This window comes from Ornithorhynchus anatinus, chromosome 7, assembly GCF_004115215.2.
Source record: "Ornithorhynchus anatinus isolate Pmale09 chromosome 7, mOrnAna1.pri.v4, whole genome shotgun sequence".
Taxonomy (NCBI): Eukaryota; Metazoa; Chordata; class Mammalia; order Monotremata; family Ornithorhynchidae; genus Ornithorhynchus; species Ornithorhynchus anatinus.
This window is the reverse complement of record NC_041734.1, coordinates 25,974,786-25,996,565: the sequence shown is the minus strand read 5'-3', so window position 1 is coordinate 25,996,565 and position 21,780 is coordinate 25,974,786. Positions and strand designations below refer to the sequence as shown.

At 47.3% G+C, this 21,780-nt stretch overlaps 2 protein-coding genes across 8 annotated transcripts in view; one reads left to right on the top strand and one right to left on the bottom strand.

The window, feature by feature from the left end:
• Positions 1 to 6,266, top strand: part of KANSL1L (KAT8 regulatory NSL complex subunit 1 like) — a 75,800-nt gene extending 69,534 nt beyond the window's left edge. For 2 of the 3 annotated variants that reach the window (XM_029069070.2, XM_029069068.2), the window contains 3 exons: positions 1,360 to 1,472; positions 3,057 to 3,234; positions 4,718 to 6,266. In XM_029069070.2, coding sequence (XP_028924903.1) covers positions 1,360 to 1,472; positions 3,057 to 3,234; positions 4,718 to 4,936 — 510 coding nt within the window. In that variant the 3' untranslated portion in view covers positions 4,937 to 6,266. The remainder of the gene's footprint in view (positions 1 to 1,359; positions 1,473 to 3,056; positions 3,235 to 4,717) is intronic. The other variant, XM_029069069.2, reaches the window with a different exon arrangement.
• Positions 6,267 to 8,786: 2,520 nt separating this feature from the next.
• RPE (ribulose-5-phosphate-3-epimerase) lies at positions 8,787 to 21,486 on the bottom strand. 5 transcript variants are annotated; one of them, XM_029069602.2, is made up of 6 exons: positions 21,250 to 21,486; positions 15,784 to 15,863; positions 14,304 to 14,443; positions 13,014 to 13,148; positions 12,260 to 12,359; positions 8,787 to 9,021 (listed from the first exon to the last, which is right to left on the bottom strand). In XM_029069602.2, exons 1-6 carry the CDS (start codon positions 21,369 to 21,371, stop codon positions 8,807 to 8,809), a joined length of 792 nt encoding a protein of 263 aa, XP_028925435.1. In that variant the 5' UTR covers positions 21,372 to 21,486; the 3' UTR covers positions 8,787 to 8,806. The 5 variants fall into 5 exon arrangements, with proteins under 5 accessions (XP_028925435.1, XP_028925438.1, XP_028925440.1 ...); XM_029069605.2 differs by having other exon boundaries at positions 21,261 to 21,366; XM_029069607.1 differs by lacking the exon at positions 21,250 to 21,486 and adding an exon at positions 20,614 to 20,632.
• Between the last annotated feature and the right edge of the window lie 294 nt (positions 21,487 to 21,780).

The window sequence follows — 21,780 nt, the reverse complement described above, 5'->3', positions numbered from 1 at the left end:
CTTTATTTTCCCCAACCCTTATGTTTTGACAGGGTTACTTTTTTCACCTTATTACAGTTGCCTGATAAACAGTGTGGCTTAGTGGAAAGGACACGGGTCTGGGAGTCAGAAGGACTTCGCCACTTGTCTGCTGTGTGACCTCGGACAATTCACTGAACTTCTCTGGGCCTCAGTTCTCTCATCTGTAAAATAATAATTATAATTATGGTATTTGTTAAGCGCTTACTATGTGCAGAGCACTGTTCTAAATGCTGGGGTAGATACAGGATAATCAGATTGTCTCACATGGGGCTCACATTTTCTAATCCCCATTTTTGCAGATGAGGTAACTGAGGCACAGAGAAGTTAAGTGACTTGACCAAGGTCACCCAGCAGAAGTGGTGGAGCCGGGATTAGAACCCACAACCTCTGACTCCCAAGTCCAGGCGGTTCTTCCACTAAGCCAAAATAGAGATTAAGACTGTGAACCCCATGTGGGACAGGGGCTGTGCCTTACCTGATTATCTTTTATGTAACCCCAGCATTTAGTACAGTGCCTGGTACATAGTAAGCATTTAACAAATACCATAAAAAAAATAAAATAAAAGCTGAGGCACAGAGTACTTTTTCAACCAGTTAATAATAATAATAATAATAATAATGTTGGTATTTGTTAAGTGCTTACTATTTGCCGAGCACTGTTCTAAGCGCTGGGGTAGACATAGGGGAATCAGGTTGTCCCACGTGGGGCTCACAGTCTTAATCCCCATTTTACAGATGAGGGAACTGAGGCACAGAGAAGTTAAGTGACTTGCCCACAGTCACACAGCCGACAAGTGGCAGAGCTGGGATTCGAACTCATGAGCCCTGACTCCAAAGCCCATGCTCTTTCCACTGAGCCACGCTGCTTCTCCAACGCTGCTTCACCAGTTCTCCCTCGAAAGTTAGAACTCAATCCCAAGTGACTAGTCCAAGCAGGTTTTACTCAAAATACCTTTGTTAGGAACTTAGTTCTTCTGTGGAATTTTGTTGACTAAACAGGACTAAAACTCATAGTATTTGTTGAGTGCATAGTGTGGGCCAGGCACTTTTCCAAGCGCTGGGGTAGATACAAGGAAATCAAGTCGGACACAGTCCGTGTCCCTCATGGGGCTCACATCTTAATCCCCATTATACAGATGAGGTAACTGAGGCACAGAGAAGTGAAGTGACTTGACCAAGATCACACAGCAGACAAGTGGCAGAGCAGGGACGAGAATCCATGAACTTCTGATTCCCAGGCCCGTGCTGTATCCATTAGGCCATGTTGCTTCTCTTTAAGCTAATTTCCTAGTAATGCCCTTCCTGTACGCTACACTCACCTTGTCTTTCTCAATTCAGAGAGAAGACCTTTCTGATGAAGTCTTTTCACTACGCCATAAAAACTACGAAGAAAAAGAGCAAACCAGGTGGTCCCTGTGGGAACAAAGCAAGTGGCAAAGAAGAATCAGCAGGCAAGTGGTAGTGGGGCAAGCGGGAGAAACCGAATCCTGAGTCCTAGCACTGAATCTCTGAGGCAATTTTTAGGAAAGGTACTCACGCAAAGCCCCTCCTGGGAAAATGTAGGCTTGTACTGTGAGCCCTGTATCTTCAGTTCTTTTGCAGAGGAGAAAAGGCAAAAAGTAAAGAATCTCTGCTCAATCAGGTGCAATGATGAAATTTTTTTTCTGAATTTGCCGTCTTTTGCTGCCACGTTTAGTAATAGCAGATTTACCTGACAGAAATTGCTGCCTTAAAGTAAAATTGACTATTTTAAATGGTAGAAGCAATAGTATTAATTAAGCACCCACTGGTATAAAAAATCAATCAGTGTATTTATTGAGTGCTTATTGTGTGCAGAGCATTGTTCTAAGTGTTTGAGAGAGTACAATAACAGAGTTGGCAGACACATTCCCTGCCCACCTACCAAGTTCTTGGGAAACACAACAGAAGCACAAGACCTTTCCCTGCCCAGAAGGAGTTCACAGCGTGGCTCAGTGGAAGGAGCCCGGGCTTGGGAGTCAGAGGTCATGGGTTCGAATCCCAGCTCTGCCACTTGTCAGCTGTGTGACTTTGGGCATGTCACTTCACTTCTCTGTGCCTCAGTTACCTCATCTGTAAAATGGGCATTAAGACTGAGCCTCAAGTGGGACAACCTGATTACCCTGTATCTACCCCAGCGCTTAGAACAGTGCTCTGCACATAGTGCTTAACAAATACCAACATTATTATTACGAGGGAGGATGTTAAAATTTATAATTTTGGCATTTACATATTTTCATTAGTGCTGGAATTTGTACATTGGCTTTAAAGCACTCAATCAAACCACACCCACCTCTCTTACCTCGTTGATTTCCTACAACCCACCCCTTTGCTCCTCTTATACCTACCTTCTCACTATACCTCAGTCTCGCTGCTGATTCCTTATCCATAACCTCCTTCTGGCCTGGAACCTCCTCCCCCTTCATGTCCAACAGACCTTCACTCTCCCCACCTTTAGGGTCTTAAGGTCACATCTCCTTCAAGCGGCCTTCCCCATCAAAGTCCTCATCTTCCCTATTCTTTCTCCATTCTTCTTTGTCTTTGAACAAGGATTTGTACACTTTAAGCAATTGATATTCACTTCACCCTCAGCCCCACAGCACTTAGGTCTCCCTCTCTAGAGTGTAAGCGCCTTGTGAGCAAGGAACATGTCTACCAACTCTGTTAAATGCAACAGCTGCCGCAATTATGCTACACAGAGAAGGCGGAGCAAGGAGATGCTATTTTCTCATATAGGAAGGGTAGGACTGTCATCATCTCTAACATCCGGATATTCCTAGGACTCATGGCCATAGAAACATTGCCTACTCTGTCCCAGAAATGTGTGGGGCGGAGAACTCTCCTCCCCAAACTACTGCTTCCTTTCTCCCTTCCTTGAGTGAGGAGATGAGTGCTTGGTGTGCTAGAAGTCGCTTAGAAAATAATTAACATCAACTGGGGCCTGTGTTACTCTATATACATCACTACTTTGAAAAACTTTGCATATGCAAGTTAATAAATCACATGCTTTTTGTTAGGTCTTTAGGCAAAAATGTTGATGGGCAAGAGAGCCAAGTTTCATTGCTGAAAGAAGATAGCAACATTGGCACCGTTCAGTGCTACATGGCTGAAACTACTCCCGACCAACCCTCCGAAGTTCACAATTATTTGTGTGAGGATGTCTCACCGATCTTGGATGAAAACGAAGAAGCTAAGGTCAGCAGGCTTAACCCCAACTACGCATAATCACATAAGGTGTTTCTAAATGAAGAATTTATTTTTCTTTGGGACATCTGAAAGTGTTCACACTACCAATTGAACTCTGTTGTACTGCACTGTCCCATGCGCTCAGTACAGCACACTGCACGCAGTAAGCACTCAATACCATTAACTGATTTACTATGTGCCAGGCACTGTACTAAGCACTGGGGTAGATACAAGATAAGCAGGTTGGACAGTCCATGTCCCACATGGGGCTCACATTCTTAATCTCCATTTGACAGATGAGGTAACTAAGGCAGAGAAGTGAGGTGACTTGCCCAAGTTCACCCAGCAGACAAGTGTCAGAACAGGGCTTAGAACCCAAACCTGTGCTTTTTCCACTAGGTCATGCTGATTCCCCTCTTCTCATTTTTTTAGGCATTTTTCTCATTTCTTCCCATTTTTCTGACCTTGGCTGTACTACTAGGCTAGACACCAGAAAGCTCTTGTTCACTGGCTTCTGCCACTGGCTCTCCGAAAAAGTTTGGACAGTCATTTCATCTCTCAGTAATGTTTTCTCCATGTGTAACTACAGATAGCACCCCTCCTATGTGACCCTAGGAGATAAAATGTACTCAAATGACTAGGAAATCTCCATGTTTTTTTTTTAATGAAAATTAAAGATATAGTCTTACCTCTAGGTGAATTTGTTTCCTTTCAGCCCCAATTTCCTGCAGTGATTAGAAATTTTATCTGTTAAACGTTTACTGTGCATCAAGCGCTGTCCTAAGCCGTGGGGTAGATACAAGCTAATCAGGTTGGACACTGTCCATATCCTATGTGGGTCTCACTGTCTTAATTCCTATTCTACAAACAAGGGAATTGAGGCACAGAACAGTTAAAAGACTTACCCAAGGTCACGCAGCAGACAAGTGACGGAGGTAGGTTTTGAACCCAGGTTCCCCGACCCCAGGCCCATACTCATTCCGCTAGGCACCCTGCTTTTCTGTGGCAGCTCATGAACCCAGATGCCAGGAAAGATTAGGGACTAAAATGGCAACTTGTGGGGGCATGTAGAATGAGTTTGGGAGTATGGGAGGGTGTGTTGGGGAAGATTATTTTAAAGATTAGAGAATAACAGGCATCTGAATAAAGGAAAACTCCTCTGAGGCAGTAAGAAGGGAAAAATGCGTAGAATAGCATTGTAAATCCTTAACAAATGCCATAATTATTTGAAAAGATCTTTAGGGGGCATTGCCTAGGACTGAACTTCCAAGTCGCTCATAGCCCCAACAGACCCACCAGAGTGGGGACGGTAGCTAACTAAGTTCCTGGCAAGAGCATTAGTTTTTTTGGGTTTTTTCTTGTTTCTTGACAAGGTAGACGGCAGTTTCCTGTTGCATGAAAAGCGTGGTAGGGTTGCCGTTTGTTTCCCGATAAAATTTATGACACAAATGTATTGGAATTCCACCCTTAAGCTGTTTTTATTTCTTTTCAGTCTGGGTGGTGGGAACGGAGAGTTTTTCCACTAAAGAATGAAGAAATAGCAGCCCTGCTGTGCCAAGAAGAGACAGCAGATCAACCTGAAAGGTCTACCGTGATTTTCCACGGAGATGACTCATGTGCACAAGTAGCTTGTGGATCCCCCTGCCAAGAAAGCAATTCCCGGGAGGACTGGAAGGCGACAAGTCTGATGGCCCAGGACTCAGTAATATAAAGAAAAACAGGTGACAAGGATCGGGGTGGTTCAGTAGAGCATTAAAAACTGGAGAAAAGTGGAAGATAAAGTCAGTGTAACATATTTCACTCTTATATGCTTTAAAACAGGAGAGTAGGAATTATCACCCTGGGATTCCTTTTGAAGCACAAAATCTTTTCTCAAGATGCTCCTTTTTTCAGTTACATCTCAGGGCTGCAGTCATTTGCCTGGAATAACCAAGCACTTAAATCCAGTGGCATTCCTAATTCCGAATCTTAGGGTCAGTGTCATGTTTGAAATATATTTTATGGTCCTGGTGATTGAGCATACTGTTCCAACTCAGAAAAGCTGTCTTGAACCAGTACTAGAGAGGTATATGTCCTCAGTATGAGCAACTGTTTGGTAGTTATGCAACCAGATTTAAATCCCTAATGCAAAGTGTACTCTACCATAGTTTTAATTGAATATAGGCTTCTGAATACCTTAACTATGTGAAGGGAGGTTGTTTTACATGTTTAACTCCCTTTATTGCAGATGGGAGTCATTTGCAGCAATTCCTGCAGAGGTGAGATTTAATCCTTTAAAATAATTTATTTCTGTTAGACTATTTTCTAGGTCACTGAGGTGCAAGACAAGCAGAAAAGAGTTAACGTTTAACTACTGGTGCTTTTTCAATCACCAGATCTCTGAAAGTTCAGCTAAGGCATCCAATCTTCTAGCTCTTATTCTGTGTAAAGGGGCCACGTAAAAAGAACGTACTTATTTGAAAGTGAAAAGATGAAATTGTGTAAGAATCGTGTAATGGAGTTTTGATTCTTTAATTCCCTTCAACTTTCCATGTATTTTACTTAATCTATTTTAATTCAAGAGTGAGGTTTGCTAGTTAAAACACCTAGCCTCTGCAAGACTGAATGTGTAGCACACATTCTCAGTGGAATCCAAATTACACCAGTCGTGTTTTTCTATGTGTCACGGGAAATTATACAAATAACGTCTTTGTTGAACATGTGCTCCAAGTTGTTAAGGATCCAGATAACCGGCCCTGGCTTAGTTTGTGTGATTTCACACCAAGCTTCTGTCAATTGACGTGAAATTGATAAGTGCTAGGATTGGAGGAAACAGTTGTCAGAATTCCCCACTTGCTGCTTTTGCTTGTAGTTTTACTGTCTCTTAGTTTAAGAAAAAACAAACAAAAAAAACCCCCTAAATCTGCTGAAACCAGTTTGTCCTTAGAATTAAACTTGTTTTTTTTTGCTTTAATGCTTAAATCCCCCTAATTTTTTAAACTTATTTCTATGTTTTGTGTAGTTTGAATTTCATTAAAACTGTAGAACACTTGGTTCCTGTTGCTGAGCGATCCTTTGATTCTACTGGCAATAAACACATTTGTAGAGCACTGCATGCGTTACCAATTCACATCCTCATTATGGCACTACACTCCCCTAATTCTTCCAACTAGCTTTATGCAAATGGCACTTATAAGCATCACATTCTGGCAGCAGTGACTGCCTGCACAGACTCTTGGACAAAACTGGCATTTAGCTAGCATCTTTTGCAGTACAACAGTCCTCTTGTATTTGTGGATTTTATTTTATTTTTTTTTTTTTTTGCTTAAAGTTTCACTGGTCTGCAGTCTTGTGGGGCCTGAGGGGGCAGGCCTGGGCCCCACCATCTGCTGTGCCTTTGGTCAGCAACAACTGACCCCTCTCTACTGGTTGGCTGGGCATTCTTCCCACCCCCCACACTCCCCCACCCCCAGGTGGCTATGCGCTTTTGAACAGAACTTTTGTTTGCCAGGCACTGATGATATCTGCAGCGATCTCTCTAATCCCTCCCTTACCAAGGGACTACTGAACCACAGTGTTAGCTCTCCCAGTCTTCCCCTCACCCTTTCCAACCTGGTTCTCCCCTTCGCTGCCCCCGTAACCATCCCACCCAGATTATTTTCCACAGTAGAGAGTGAAGATGGATTTTGCATCCCCTCCTAGCCAGGATTCTTGCCACCAACTGAGTCCTCCTTTGTCCTAAAAACACAGGACTAGCCAAGTGGGCAGATCCAGATTAGGAGGCAAGTGGCTTTGCTTTTTCAAGCCCTGTGATTGAAAATATAAAATTCACAAGCGTCTCCAGGATGGTGATTAAAGCGATTAATGGCCCTCCAAACCTTCTGTTGGAGACAGAGAGCTGGGCTGGTTAAAGCACTGGTCTGACTCAGTAAGTTCCTGTATTATGCAGATGCTCATAGTCTTACCCATGAGGTAGGCAAGTTCAGTAGTCTGAGGTAGCTGATGACACACTAACCTTTTGTTTCCCATACATTCTTAGTCCATCTCTAAAGCAGGATCCATTCCCAGCAATTGGAAAATTAAAGTGAGGCCAGTTAACTAAAACCCACTTTTCTCACTAACTGCCTTGCTCTATTGAAGAACTACCAAGCCAAATAATCTCGCTGACTTCTCCTCACAGCTAAACAAGATGAAAGCAGAAGGAACAGGGTCTTTCCAAAAGGTGAGGAAGTGCCTGTGGGACCTTTTGGGAAGGATGTACTCTAGACTGCAAGCTCCTTGTGGGCAAGGAATGTTATCGACCAACTCTGCTGTATGTACCCTCCCAAGCGTTGAAAACAGTGCCCTTCACACAGTAAGCACTCAATAAATACCACTGATTGATGTGCTGTTACATCAAATAAATGCATTTTGCAATTTCCCTAACATACCCCTGCACCTCTTCCTATGTGCTTTTCCCCAGTTGTGCCATCACCCTGTTTAAACAAAACTGCTTATTCACAAAAGGGAGCTGTACCGAAACAGCCAGCCAACCTAAGAAGAATGTACATCACTATCCCAACAAAAGCTTTTTTTTGTCCTCCAACTCCCCAGCTCATGCTCTTTCCACTAGGCCATGCTGCTTCTCACACTGATTTTTTTAATTTCAAACTTTGCAAAAACATTTCTTACAGGAATGCACAAAAGTTAGATTTGAAAACTACATGGAAAAGTAGCATCAGTATCCAATTTTCTGTTCCCTTTAGTAGCATCCTTAGGACCCAATGTCATGAATAGGTTAAAATAATCACCCAACTTTGTCATATTTACACTGGGGTAAGACGAACTCCATCAGTGAACACCATGCCCCTAGCATCTGCCTGTAAAAGTACAGGTTTCCCCTCACTAACTCTTTCCTACAGGACTGAGGAGTTATTTTCCATCTGGAATTCTCTCTCCTGCTATGGAGGTTTGAGTGCCCAGTTACCCGTGACCCAGAATATCCAAACTGTGATGTTCCCCAGCCCAACATCCTCTCACGAGCCACCCCCCTGACTCTCCCCTACTCCCAACCCCGACCAGGATTGCACTGTACATCTCCCTCGCTCTCAGTAGTTCAACAGTATCATGGGGAACTGCATCATAGTGGCTGGAAGTTCACAATTACCAGCCTCCTGAGGGTAATGGTGAACTTTAGACAGTTACAACTGACTTCTCTGTTAATGCCGCTGAACTCCAGATGGTTCCAGTTGCCCACAAGGCACAATGGCTTGGAACAGGACGAGACCACTTGAGAGCCAGCCGAGGAGAAGGGAAACCGGCCCATATTTATTCCCTCGTGAGCCTTTGGCCTCACCACGGGTGGTTACTTTGACTTTCATTCATTTATTCCATCGTATTTATTGAGTGCTTACTGGGTGCAGAGCACTGTACTAAGCACTTGGAAAGTACAATTTGGCAACAGATCCCTACCCAACAACAGGCTCTTTCCCTTTATCACAAAGTATTCTGCACAAGTGGTCCTGGTCATCAAACAGAAGGGCATGAACTACTGCTAAGGACAGCAGCCCTGCTTCAACAGCAAAAAGATGAAGACCCTTCGGCACCACTAAAAAATAAGATTTTAATAGGCAGACCATTTAGCTACCTGCAGCCACGGGGAAGGACGGAAGGGTAGGGAGGGAAGAGGACGGGGAAGAGGAAGGCAGGAGGAGTTCATCGATCGAGGGAGCGTTTCTGAGCGGCCTCTGAACACACGTTTCTCAGGAGATTGATTACAGATCTGGGGTCTTCGCTCCTCATGATGGCACTGCCGGACACAATCATGTTGGCCCCTGCCTGAAAGATAGGAAAGATTGGTTATACAGCTGTGGAGTATCAAGTACACACTGAGAGGAATGCTCAGAAGTATATGCTAGCTCAAGGGGTAGGAACTCAATCCTCCGATTTCTAGTCTCTCCAGCTAACAGCCCTTAACAGTCCTGACTGACTACCCGAAACAGTCTGTCATTAGTGGAGTCTCTTGGGTGCAGAGGTAGTTATCGCTGCCCCACCGAAACCCCAAGCGGATGAGTTATTTCAAGGACTAACCAAATCCAGCTCTGCAGGCCAGACCCTGGGACCGAGTGAAAACCGCAAACCAGGCCACAATTGGAGATGGGGCCGAGAGCTGATGGGTGCGGCTTGTGGCCTCAAACTGGCATTCGCTCAGGGCCAAGTAATGGGACGCTGGAAATTACAAAGTGGTGCCTGCCGATGTAACTCCCCGTAAAGTTACCAGGGCAGGACCTGGATGTGCAGCTCTACTTGATGACTCTACATTATTTATGCAGTAAATAAATAACATATAAATTGTATGTGTGTGTTTGTCTGTGTACATAGAGAGCTACCCACTGTTTTTGAAGATGGCACTGAGCAACATGAGGCCAGAGAGCTGGGCACTTTGCCCCATCAGGGTGGACATATAAAAGACTCTGGGATATATCTATTTGCAGTCCTCTTCTTCTGTACTCTCCCAAGTATCTAATACAGTGCTCTGCACACAGTAAGTGCTCAATAAATATGATTGATTGTTAGGGGTATTAGTACATTCAGAGCTAAACTCTGCCCTTCCTATCTATATAAGAGAAGCAGCATGGCTCAGTGGAAAAAGTAAGGGCTTGGGAGTCAGAGGTTCTAATCCCAGCTCCGTCATCTGTCAGCTGTGTGACTTTGGGCAAGTTGCTTAATTTCTCTGGGCCTTGGTTCCCTCATCTGTAAAATGGGGATTAAGACTGTGAGCCCCACATGGGTCAACCTGATTACCCTGTATCCCCCCAGCACTTAGAACAGTGCTTGGCACAGAGTAAGCGCTTAACAAATGCCATTATTATTATTATAACATTAAAGAAGTGGCACCACACTTGGGAAAATATTACCTAAAAAATATTAGGTGGTATTGGTGGTTTGTTAAAAATTAGAGGGGAAACTGGCCTTAATTGCAAACCTCATCTTTTTTTTTTTTTAAACAGATTTGACATTTTCCAAATTCTCACCTTTGTGCTAAGTTGAGCTTCAAGTACCACTACTTGTAATATTTGAGTGCCCATCTGCAGAGCTGAATGTGATACAGCCCCAGCCATTTTCTGCTAAGCCCAACTGGAAACAAATAAATGACTAAAACTGGTCCCTTTAGTTCAGTCCATTTTCATCTTTGAAATGCTTAAAGCTCCTTAGGCAGGACTACAGAACTACCTTCAACGATTTTAACTTTTGGCAGATTTTAAGGGTACAAGAGAAGCTGAGTGGCCTAAAAGCACAGGTCTAGGAGTCAGGAGTCTTGAGTTCTAATTGCAAATCATTTAAGTTCTCTATGCGTTCATTTTCTCGTTAGTAAAATGGTGATTCAATACCTGTTCTCCCTCCCTCTTGGACTGTGAGCCCCATGTGGGACAGGGAATGTGTCCAATCTGATTAGTTTGCATCTATTCAAGTGCCTAACAAAAAAAGCCAGAACTCCTACAAGAGGAATTGCAGAATACTCAGAGAACTCTTGGCTATATGAAAATTGGAACTGTTTTTCCCATTTCCTGCTCCTAAATTTCACAAAAACGAGTAAAATCTGTCAAGTGGACTTTGGTGGGGGCTTGGCTTTTCCTCCTGTTCCCTGTCCAAGCAGCTCTGCTGGCTTTGGGCCTGGAGGGCCAGGCTAGCTTGGAAGCAGGTGAGTGGGGTGTGTTTATCATAGCACGATCCTGGGAGTCAGAAAGACCTGGGTTCTAATTCCAGCTCTTCCATTTGCCTGCTGTGCAAGCCACTTGCAAGCCACTTGCAAGCCTTGGGCAAGCCACTTTACTTCTCTGTGCTTGTTACCTCATCTGTAAAAGGGGGATGGAGACTGTGAGCCCCATGTGGGACAGGCACTGTGTCCAACCTTATTTGCTTATATCCACCCCAGCGCTTAGTACAGTGTGTAGCACATAGTAAGCGCATAACAAATATCAAATTTATTATTATTAAGACAGATACACGGGGCTCTGCCCTGTCGGCTGGAGGAGCTCGAGGGCCAGGACAGATACACAGGGTAAGTAATCAGGCATGTACGCAGTAATAAAACATGTAGGAAGATATCTAAAGATAAAAGGAGTGAGGCCTAGGGGGAGTCAGAGGACTGGGGTTCTAATCCTGCTCTGCCACTAGCCTGCTGTGTGTGACCCTGGTCAAGTGTCCCTTCATTTCTCTGTGCCACAGGTTTCTACACTGTAAAATGGGGATTCAATATCCATTTTCCCTCCTACTTGACTGTGAGCCCCATGTGATCAACTTGTATCTACCTGATTAACTTGTATCTACCCTAGGAGCTTGACACACAGTAACCCCTTACCATTTAAAAAGTAGTACAGAGTAAGTAAACAAGTGCAGAAGGTGGTTCAGAGGGTGGCAGCTGCACGGGAGAAGGGGACATACCCTGGGGAGACCTGTGGTTGGGTAGATTTGGGGCAGGGAGGAGGTCCAGGCTGAAGGAAGGGTATTGACAAGGGGTCAGAACTGGAAGAGATAAAAAAAAAAGGAGGCTCAATGAATAGGTTAGCTTGATGGAAACGAAGAGTGTAAACAGGTGTAGAGGTAGAAGGGAGAGGAATGAAAAGCCACTGAAGGTTTTTGAGGACTTGGGAGATGTGTGCAGAAGGACATTTTAGAAAAAATGACTTGGACCGCAGAATGAAACATAGACCAGAAAAGGAAGAGAATGGAGGCAGGGAGACCAGCGAGGCTGAGATACGACATAGTCCTGTACCGGGGTCGGTGGCCATTTGGATTGAGAGGAAGCGGCACAGCTGGGAAATGTAGAAGAAAATCGGATGGACTTAGCGATGGATTGCCTATGGGAAAAGGAAGACGGAGAATCCAGGATAATGGCAAGATCAGGGATGAGAGACAGGGAAAGGAGGTGGCATGGCCAACTTCCATATATCAAACTGAACACGTCTGAGACAAATCCAGTTTTCTATTTCGAGGGAGCCCCACATTTCTAAACTCAATTAATCCCAGGAAGTGGGTTTGATTGTAGCAAGTCCTGGTCATGGGGCAGACTTACAATGGATTCTCACCTCTGCACATTTATGGATTGTGTCAGGCCCAACTCCGCCATCCACCTCAATATCCAGAGAGGGAAACTGAGTCCTCAGCCAGTGAACCTAGAAATAGAATGAAAAAAGACCACCATGAAATGCAGAGACTCAAAACATACCAAGCTAGCCAGTGAATTGCAATATACACAGTCACTCTCCATTAAGCTACCCCTCAAATTATTTTCTGTAATGGAATTAGTTTAGCACTTAACCTGTGTGCCAAGCCCTGGGGTAGACACGAGCTAATCTGATTGGACCCAATCCATGTCCCATAGGGGGTCATCACAGTCTCAATCCCCATTTCACAGAAGAAGTAACTGAGGCCCAGAGAAGTTAAGTGACTCGCCCAAGGTGGAGCCGGGGTTAGAACCCAGGTCCTTCTTACTCCCAGGCCTGTGCTCTTTCCTCTAGGGCACGCTGATTCCTCACATGATCGCCTTTTGAAAAATTCCTCAATTTGGGCCCTGCGGAGAAAACTTTCAGTCATTTTCTTCCGTTTATACAGGATTCAATGGCTAGGGCCGCTTACATGCACCAAGAAACCATTTCCCTATTGCAAGGGGCAGACAGGGCCCACATGGGATTTCCCAAAGAGGTTCTAGGAATTAAGGGAGCACCTACAAGAGAAAAGTCTTGACAATACTATACATCTCCGGGCCGTTTCCACTCCTCATGAAAGCGTTCAAGTAATGTGCCCCAGGGCGATGTCCTCTTAGCTACCTTTGGCATCATGTCTTCCATGAACTTCTGTCCTCCAAAGCCAGGTTCCACTGTCATGACCAAAGCCATGTCGATCTGATTGGCCCATGGGGCGAGATACTCCACCGTGGTCCCTGGTTTAATAGCAAGGCCAACCTACAACAAAGCCAGGCAAATTGGTCATTAATAATAATAATAACAACTGGGGTATTTGTTAAGCACTTCTTATGAGTCAACTGCTTCACTAAGCGCTGGACAAGATAATCATGTCCGACACAGTCCCCGTTCCCCATGGGGCTCACAGTCTAAGGAAGAGGGAGGAGAAGCACTGAATCCCCATTTTACAGATGAGGAAACTGGGGCCAAGAGCAGTTCAGTGACCTGTCCAAAGTCACAGGGGAGGCAGACGGTGGAGCCAGCATTACAACCCAACTCTCCGGTCTCCAGGCCTGTACTCTTTCCACTAGGCTGTGCCCCTATGTTCTCCGGATATGTGAAACGCTTTCCAGGCAGGGATTAAGACCCAAATCAGTGATCTATTTAACCCACTCGATGGTGCCTCCTTACTTGTCCATCCTCAAATACCCAAGCATAGTAGAAAGCAAAGGGTCCCTCAATATCTTGAAGCCCCTGCTTCACCACGCTCCACTATACAAAGAGCCTGGAACAGGGTATCCCACCAGTTTTGTCTGGACCCCAAATCCTGGAGTCAAACTCAGTGTTGCGGGGTCAAGATGGCCTTCCTACCTCTGCTCTGAACTCAGGAAGTATTTTCCGGACTAGACGGGGAACCCATCACCCCTGAAGCAGCACAGGCTGCTAGGGAAGCCTCTGAGGCTTTTGCCGGGGATAAATTTGCCACGGACCAAGGAGCAGGGCTGCCAACTAGAGAGTCAGGCTTTACTTTGGTAGGTATTTGGCTCAGATTCGGTGAGCGCCCCTACCACCTCCATCAAACATTCATGGTCCCCAGCCACGGCCAAGGAGTCCACCTCCGCAACAGGTCAGTGTCACCTAGAAGGCCGGACAAAATGTTCCGAGGACACGTTAACCTGCTTCATTCGGAGAGCAGCGAAGCCACCAGGAGGACATGGACCATGCCCAACCTGATTAGTCTGTGCCTAGCCCAGCGCTCAGTAAGGTACACAGTAAATGCTTAACATATAAAGTTCTGTCACGTTCCAACATAAAGCTGAGCGCACAGACGCAGCCCCATAAAATGCACAGTCACGATAAGCCACTTGTCACGTAAGCAAATCCTCCAAGGGAACGCACTGTGTCGAACGTGTCGGTCTCCCCTGAGCCTCTCACCTTCATGCCGTTCTCCCGAATGTCTTTAATCAGTGCGCCGGGGTTCTCGGTGGCCTCCAAGTGGAAGGTGTACTGATTAGCTCCTGCTACCGCCATTGGCTTCACCCACTGCTCCGGTCTGGCAACCATCATGTGCATGTCTGAAAGGAATCACTCAGTTCAGCCACTCCGGGACTCGACAGGCTGGAACCTTTACTCAGCACTAACTGTTCTCTGCCAGCACAACACTCGATGCTCTGGCTTGGATTTAAATCACCAAGAGAAAGGATTGAATTTTTCAGCTGTGTCACTGCAGGGCACGCCGCATCGGCGGCGGAAGTTGATGGTGCCGAGGGTACGGGTTGCACCTCTGGGTCCGAGGCAGTTAAAACAGAAAAACTGCTCTAGTGAAAGAAAAGGACACCTGAATAACCACTAATCAGGGTAAAGAATTCATCAGGTGATGAAGTCCACCAGCTAAGTATTTCTAAATCTTCTCCCACTTCAGCTGTCTCCTCAGCTCAGCCATGTCACCAGGGAGCACAAGGGATAGTGGGTAGTGGAAGAGCCATCTTAGGAAGTGGAGTGGGATGGGGGAAGAGAAGTATATAGGAAATTCAGGATCCCAATGCTTTCTGTCTCATTCAATGGCAACAAGACTTCCTCAAGTCGAGAGGAAGCTGATCCATGTAATAGTACCCACTGGACACCTAAGCAGCGTGGCTCAGTGGAAAGAGCATGGGCTTGGGAGTGAGGGGTCATGGGTTCGAATCCCAACCCTGCCACTTGTCAGCTGTGTGACTGTGGGCAAGTCAGTTCACTTCTCTGTGCCTCAGTGGCCTCATCTGTAAAATGGGGATTAAGACTGTGAGCCTCATGTGGGACAACCTCATTAACCTGCATCTACCTCAGCGCTTAGAACAGTGCTCTGCACATAATAAGCGCTTAACAAATACCAACATTATTATTATTATTATTATTAAAGCCTCATGGCTCTGGCCATCATCATCATCATTATCAATAAAATTTCCTGGGCTGGGTTGGCGGGGAAGGGGGACGGCGGCAAGGAGAATCTAGCTATCCAGCAGCTCTGATTTACCTGCAAATTTATCAACCTATACAACCTTGAGATGGGAGCAGAGAGGGGCTACATATGTGAAAAGAACACAACCCTCTTCCACTGGAAAAGATGAAACTCCACTTTCAAAGGAGAAAAGTGTGAAGAGAGTTTTTCCGGGAAGGAAAAACCTGGAAATACCCCAAGTTTTCCTGGCGTATTTAAACCTGGAAATACCTGGAAGGAAATACCCCAATCCCTTAAACCGTCATGTCCTGTTCCCCACCCCACACCTTCATGATGCTTGCCCACTCTTAAAGTTGATAAAATACAGCCCTTAAAGCTAGGTGTTTTCTTGTCTTTTCTGGCCTCTGAGTGAAACAAGCACTCTGGTTTTAGTGAAGCAACATTTTTTTTGCTTAAGATTTCATAATTCTGACTTACCAAAGAAAGGGTCCTGTCCCAGCTGCTTCCTCAGGCTCTCCACCACAGGGTGACCAAAGGTGATGTTTGGAACAAAGTGCCTACCAAGGGAACAGAGTCCATTTGGAAAACAGAATTATCATTTTTGTCTCCATGTGGAACCCATTAAATAATCACAATAATAATAATAATGATTATTATTACGGAATTTGCGAAGCAGCATGGCTCAGTGGAAAGAGCCCGAGCTTGGAAGTCAGGTCACAGGTTCGAATCCTGGCTCTGCCACTTGTCAGCTATATGACTGTGGGCAAGTCACTTAACTTCTCTGTGCCTCAGCTACCTCATCTGTAAAATGAGCATTAAGACTGTGAACCTCACGTGGGACAACCTGATTACCCTGTATCTACCCAGCCCTTAGAACAGTGCTCTGCACATAGTAAGCACTTAATACCAACATTATTATTATTATTATAATTATTATTAAGCGATTATTCTGTGACTTGCACTGTTCTAAGTGCTGGGGTAGATACAAGATAGTTGGGTTGGAGATGGTTCCTGTCCCACGTAGGGCTCACGGTCTTAATCCCCACAGATGGGGGAAATGAGGCCACACAGCAGACCAGTGGTGGAGCCGGGGTGAGAACCCATGACCTTCTGACTCCCAGGCTCTATCTACTAGGCCAAGATGCTTCCCTGTGGATTAAACCATCCATAGGCGCATATGGACGGTTTCAGTATTTAGGAAAGCACTCTGGAAAATTCATCTAAACATAAACTAACTGTGAGACCCACCCGAGGGCGTGAGAAAATCTGTCTCTCCGGAATCAATTTCAACCTTCGCTGACACGCTACACTGGCTTTTAATTGGCACATTAGCTGCCTTCACAACCATCAGGGAGCAGCCTGACCACTTCTGGATCACAAAGACAACTGCACAAGCTAATCTTCGGGCAAGTGGATGGAGAGTCTGCCACCCAGAAAGTGGCTCTGCCAGTTCCCAAAAGCCTCTTGGGCCCCAGTGGGACACCTGGGTGGTTGCCCTGCCTGGGCTGGGCTGAATGCCCAAGGCCAGAGGCAGCAGGCAGGGTAGGGAGAGTGGAGGTCTGGAAAAAAAATTCCTGGATCCCATTCCCAGTCCTGCCCCCGTGACCTGCATCCAGAGGGTCAAAAATACCACTCACCTAGCATACTATAATAATAATTATTATCAGAATTTCTGAAAATAAACTGTTTTGAGTTCAACAGTAAGGGGTACATACAATATGTCTCAGTATTATTGGCCCACTGAATGAGTTGTTTAAGGCAATCGGACTGTATTCAAACCTAGCAAAACTGTCATTTTTAACCCACTCCATGCTCATCCAGGAAGTACAGACAATAAAACAGACTAATTAACAATCTCTGTTACTGACCTCAGGCAAGCATCTCCAAGCAAACTTAGCAATTCTTATTTTAGGGTATTTGTTAAACTCTTACTTGGTGCCAGGCACCACACGAAGCGCTGGAATAGATACGAGATAATCAGATTTGACACAGCCCATGCCCCACATGGGGCTCACAGTCTTCACCCCCATTTTACAGGTGAGCTTACTGAGGTGCAGTGACTTGCCCGAGATCGCACAGCAGACACACGGTGGAGCCGGGATTAGAACTCAGGTCCTTCTGACTCCCAGGCCCATGCTCTATCCACCAGGCCAGGCTGCTTCGCATTTAACTTTGATCTAGACCTGCACACCCCAGGTCCAATCAGCTCCCGCAGGGAACATCACCTCCAAGTCTTCCCCTGTCTTAGCCTGAACCCTGCTTAAGTGAACAGTACTGAAGTGATTGTTTTTGAGAAGGCATTTAATTTGTCCCCTTGTCCCTTCCCCTGCTCAAAAAAAGTCATCTTTTTCTACAACTGACATTGGTTTTATAAATCATTTAGCTATTCTCATACTGAAGACAAACACCCTGCCAATACAAGAAACTCCTCTCCAACCCTTTGTTTCATTCTATAAACTCCTTGTGGGTAGGGAATATGTCTGCCGACTCTTATTTTGTCCTCCCCCAAGCACTTAGTACAGTGCTCTGCACATAGTAAGCACTCAATAAACAACTGACCGATTCTGCTGTGCTCTTAGGAAAAGAGATCATATGAGCATGTAATTGCCCACGATAAAACTAAGACTTTATTTATAGTTACACGTTACATGAGGAGCACTGTTTAAGTCTTCACAATCCCCATGTAGGGTTTATCAGCCAAAGAAATTGGTATGGTCATAACAGAATCCAACCCAACTAGAAGTGGTGTGGTCTAGAGGCCAGAGTCCGGGCCTGGAAGTTGGAGGACCTGGGTTCTAATCCTGTCTTTGTCGCTTGTCTGCTGTGTGACCTTGGGCAAGGCACTTATCTTCTCTGAGCCTCATCTGTAAAATTGGGAAATCAATCGGTCAATCGATCAATCAACCTTGTGGGGCAGGGAGTTTGCCCAACTCGATAAATTTGTACCTACCCCAGCACATAATACAGTAAGCGATGAACAAAAAACATAAAACCCCCCACTAAGAAATGGGTTTCTCATTCAATAACTACTCAGTGGCATTTATTGAGCCCAATCTGTGGGCAGAATACTGCACTAGATACCTGGGTGAGTACGACCGGGTAGGAAGGCATTCCCAGTAAGAAACTGGCCTTTTTACTTTAAACTTAGGATGGCTTGCCTGTCAGGCCCCCAGCTTCTATCTCAGAGAAAACAAGTGCAGGAAGAGTCTGTATCCACGTAGGGATGGCCACTCCTGCAAGACTTCATGAAATGGGCTCTGCAATTCCTCCAGTCTAAAAGCACTCCTTTCCTCCTTCCCGAGCTACCTCCAGCCTAACACATCCATCACGCCCCAACTGGACTAGTTCCAGGCCGCTCCTCCTTCCACAAGCTGTAGGGCTTTATGCTGTTAGAAAGGGTAGGGGGAAAGGGGCAACTCAGCCATTTCCAAGGGGGAGTTGGTAGGAAGGCAGTTCCAGGTATATGAAAGTACTTGGGGCTTCCCCAAAGATAGAGGTGTCATACTTAAGGCACACCGGCCCGCCTCCCTCCCTCCCTTTTTCCATTCAAGTTCTATCTCCCTGGAATTTGCCAGGATACAGCATCTGAGGCCAGAGTAAGGGATGTCTCTAGCAGCCACGGTTTGCCTGGCTAGTTCCTGGTTGGTGTCACCATTTCCTCTTCCCCTCTGGCCTGACCCTGGTTCTAAGAACCACATTAACGGGAGTGCCCGGGAAGCAAAGTGCTATCTCCCGGTGACGCTCAGATGTGACGACCCAGCACCAAACTGCAGTTCGGGCCCTTCAAACCAGGCCCGCGACACTTTCAACTTTCGATTCACTCTGGAACCGACACTCAGATATCCGAAAATAACAAATTTTCAAAAAACCTCGGAGTCGAGGGTCAACCTTCCCAGCTAAGCCTACTCTCCAAGTCAGGGGCCCGGCATGCCCTAAAGTCCAGAGTGCTACTCTGACCCAGGTACTTGGGGCTCCCCTAACACGCTGCTCATTCCTGTACCGAATCAAAGCTTCAGCTGTACATCAGTCTCAGCCACTCATGCCTGAGTCTTTCCTGTATGCATTTTTAAAAGGAAGCAGCGTGGCCCAGTGGAAAAAGCACGGGCCTGAGGTGTAGAAGACATGAGTTCTAATCCTGGTCCACCATTTGTCTGCTGTGTCACCCCGGGCACAGTCATTTACCTTCTCTGTGCCTCCGATTCCTCCTCTCTTTAGGGATTAAGATCGTGAGCCCCATGTGGGACAGGGACTGCGTCCAACCCGATTTGCTTCTATCCACTGCAACACAGTCCCCGGCACATAGTAAGCGCTTAACGAATGCCACAATTATTATTATAAGGAATCTGCTTCCCTGACTCTCACTACAAGACTTAATAAAAGGGATGGTTCAGGCAGCTGTACCTGAATGGAGAAGCCTATCTGGACTTTGTCAGAGATGTCAAGGGAAACCTACTCTGCCCTTAAACGATAACTTATCAGGGTGGGGCACTGCCTCAGAGCGGGGGTGAAGGCTGGACACCCCGATTTCAAGATGCTCCCCCGGCCCCCAGCCTCTGGCCGGCACCAACAGCAGCATTTAGAGAACTGGGTGAGCAGGGGATCGGAGCAGAGGGGAAGAGGAAATGTTGACACCAACCAGGAACTAGCCAGGCATACTATGGCTGCCAGAGACGTCCCTTACAGTGGCCTCAAATGCTCTATCCTGACAAACTCCAGGACGGTAAGGAAGCGGCAACAGTTGGCCAAAATCCTACTTGGGTGGAAAAAACTTGAATGGAGAAGAGGAAGGGAGGGTAGGCGTGCCTCAGAACATGACACCACTGTATTTGGGCAAACACTTTGGGGACAAGGTGTTGTGGCAGCCCCGCTTTCTCATTTGCAAGTCATCACCTGTCCAGCACGCCTTTTTTTTTTTACGGCATTTGTTGGGCGCTTACTATGCGCCAAGCACAAAGGCTGGGGTAGATAGAAGATAATGGGGTGGGGCTCGCAGACTTAATCCCCGCTCTACCGATTAACTACCTGAGGCCCAGAAGTGACTTGTCCAAGGTGACCCGGCAGACGGGGTGTGGGAGGCGGGATTAGAACCCAGGTCCTTCTGACTCCAGGGCCCGAGGAGGAGGTCGCCGCCCCCGCCCTTTTTCACATCCCTGGTCATCCCTCCCCCGGTCCCTCACACACACACCCGTGCCCAGAAAGGCTCGTGGGCGCCCAGCGAGGCCTCCCGGGCACAGGCGGGCACACAGTCGGGCCGGCAGAGGGGCACACGGCAGTCACTCATTCAAATCGTATTTACTGGGCGCTTACTGTGTGCAGAGCGCTCTACTAAGCCCTTGGAAAGTACCATTCGGCAACAGATGGAGACAATCCTTACCCAACCACGGGCTCGCAAGCTAGAAGGGGGGAGACGGACAACAAAACAAGTAGACGCGCATCAACGGCGTCAAAATGTATGAACAGAGTTATAGATCGTTAATAGATCATTAACACATCATCAACAGAATAAAAAGGATTGTAAATAGGTACGGAGATGTACAAGGGAAGGGGATAGAGCAGAGGGAGGGAGTCGGGGCGACGGGGAGGGGAGGAGGAGCAGAGGGAAGGGGAGGCTCAGTGTGGGAAGGCCTCCTGGAGGAGGTGAGCTCTCAGGAGAGCTTTGAAAAGGGGAAAAGAGTTAGTTTGGCGGAGGTGAGGAGGGAGGGCGTTCCGGCTCAGGTAAGAAGGAGCCCAGGGAGGAGGTGAGCGGTGGCGGCGGGCGAGGAGCGGAGTGTGCGGGCCGGGCTGGAGAAGGAGAGAAGGGAGGTGAGGTAGAAAGGGTCGGGGGATGGACGGCTGGGAAGCCCCAGTCGGGGGGGGGGGGGGGGAGGCGGTCGGTCGGTCGGTCGGTCGGTCGGTCGGTGGGTGGGTCTGTCAGTGAGTGCGGGACCCGCCCGGCGCAGTTACCCGTCCATTACATCCAGATGCAGGTAGTCGGCCCCGGAGTCCAGCATCCGGGTGCACTCGGCCCCGAGGCAGGCCAGGTCGCTGTTGAGGATGGAGGGGCCGATCTTGCAGCCGGACGCCATGGTGCGGGCCGGCCGGGCGGAGGAGCGGGCGGAGGAGCGGGCGGAGGAGCGGGCGGGCCCACGTGCGCCGAGTCCGGCCAGCCGGCGGGCGAGCAGGACGAGAAAAGAGGGGAAGCGCGGGCGGGCGGGCGGACGGGCGGGCGGACGAAGCCAAAGCCGCCCGCCTTCCGCCCGGCCCGGCCCCGCCCCGAGGCCTGCTGGGAGATGGAGTCCTCGGCCGGGCGCCCAGGCCCGTCTGCGGCGCAGGAGGAACTACTATCCCCAAATGCAGCGCGCACGCGCGCGCCGGAAGGGGCGGGGCCGGGCGGGCCCGGAGGAAGTGCCTTTTCCGCCCCCTCCCCCACGCCCGGCCCGACCCTCCCGGGCCCGACTCCCCCCCCACCACCGCCGCCGCGCTGGTCCCCGGCAC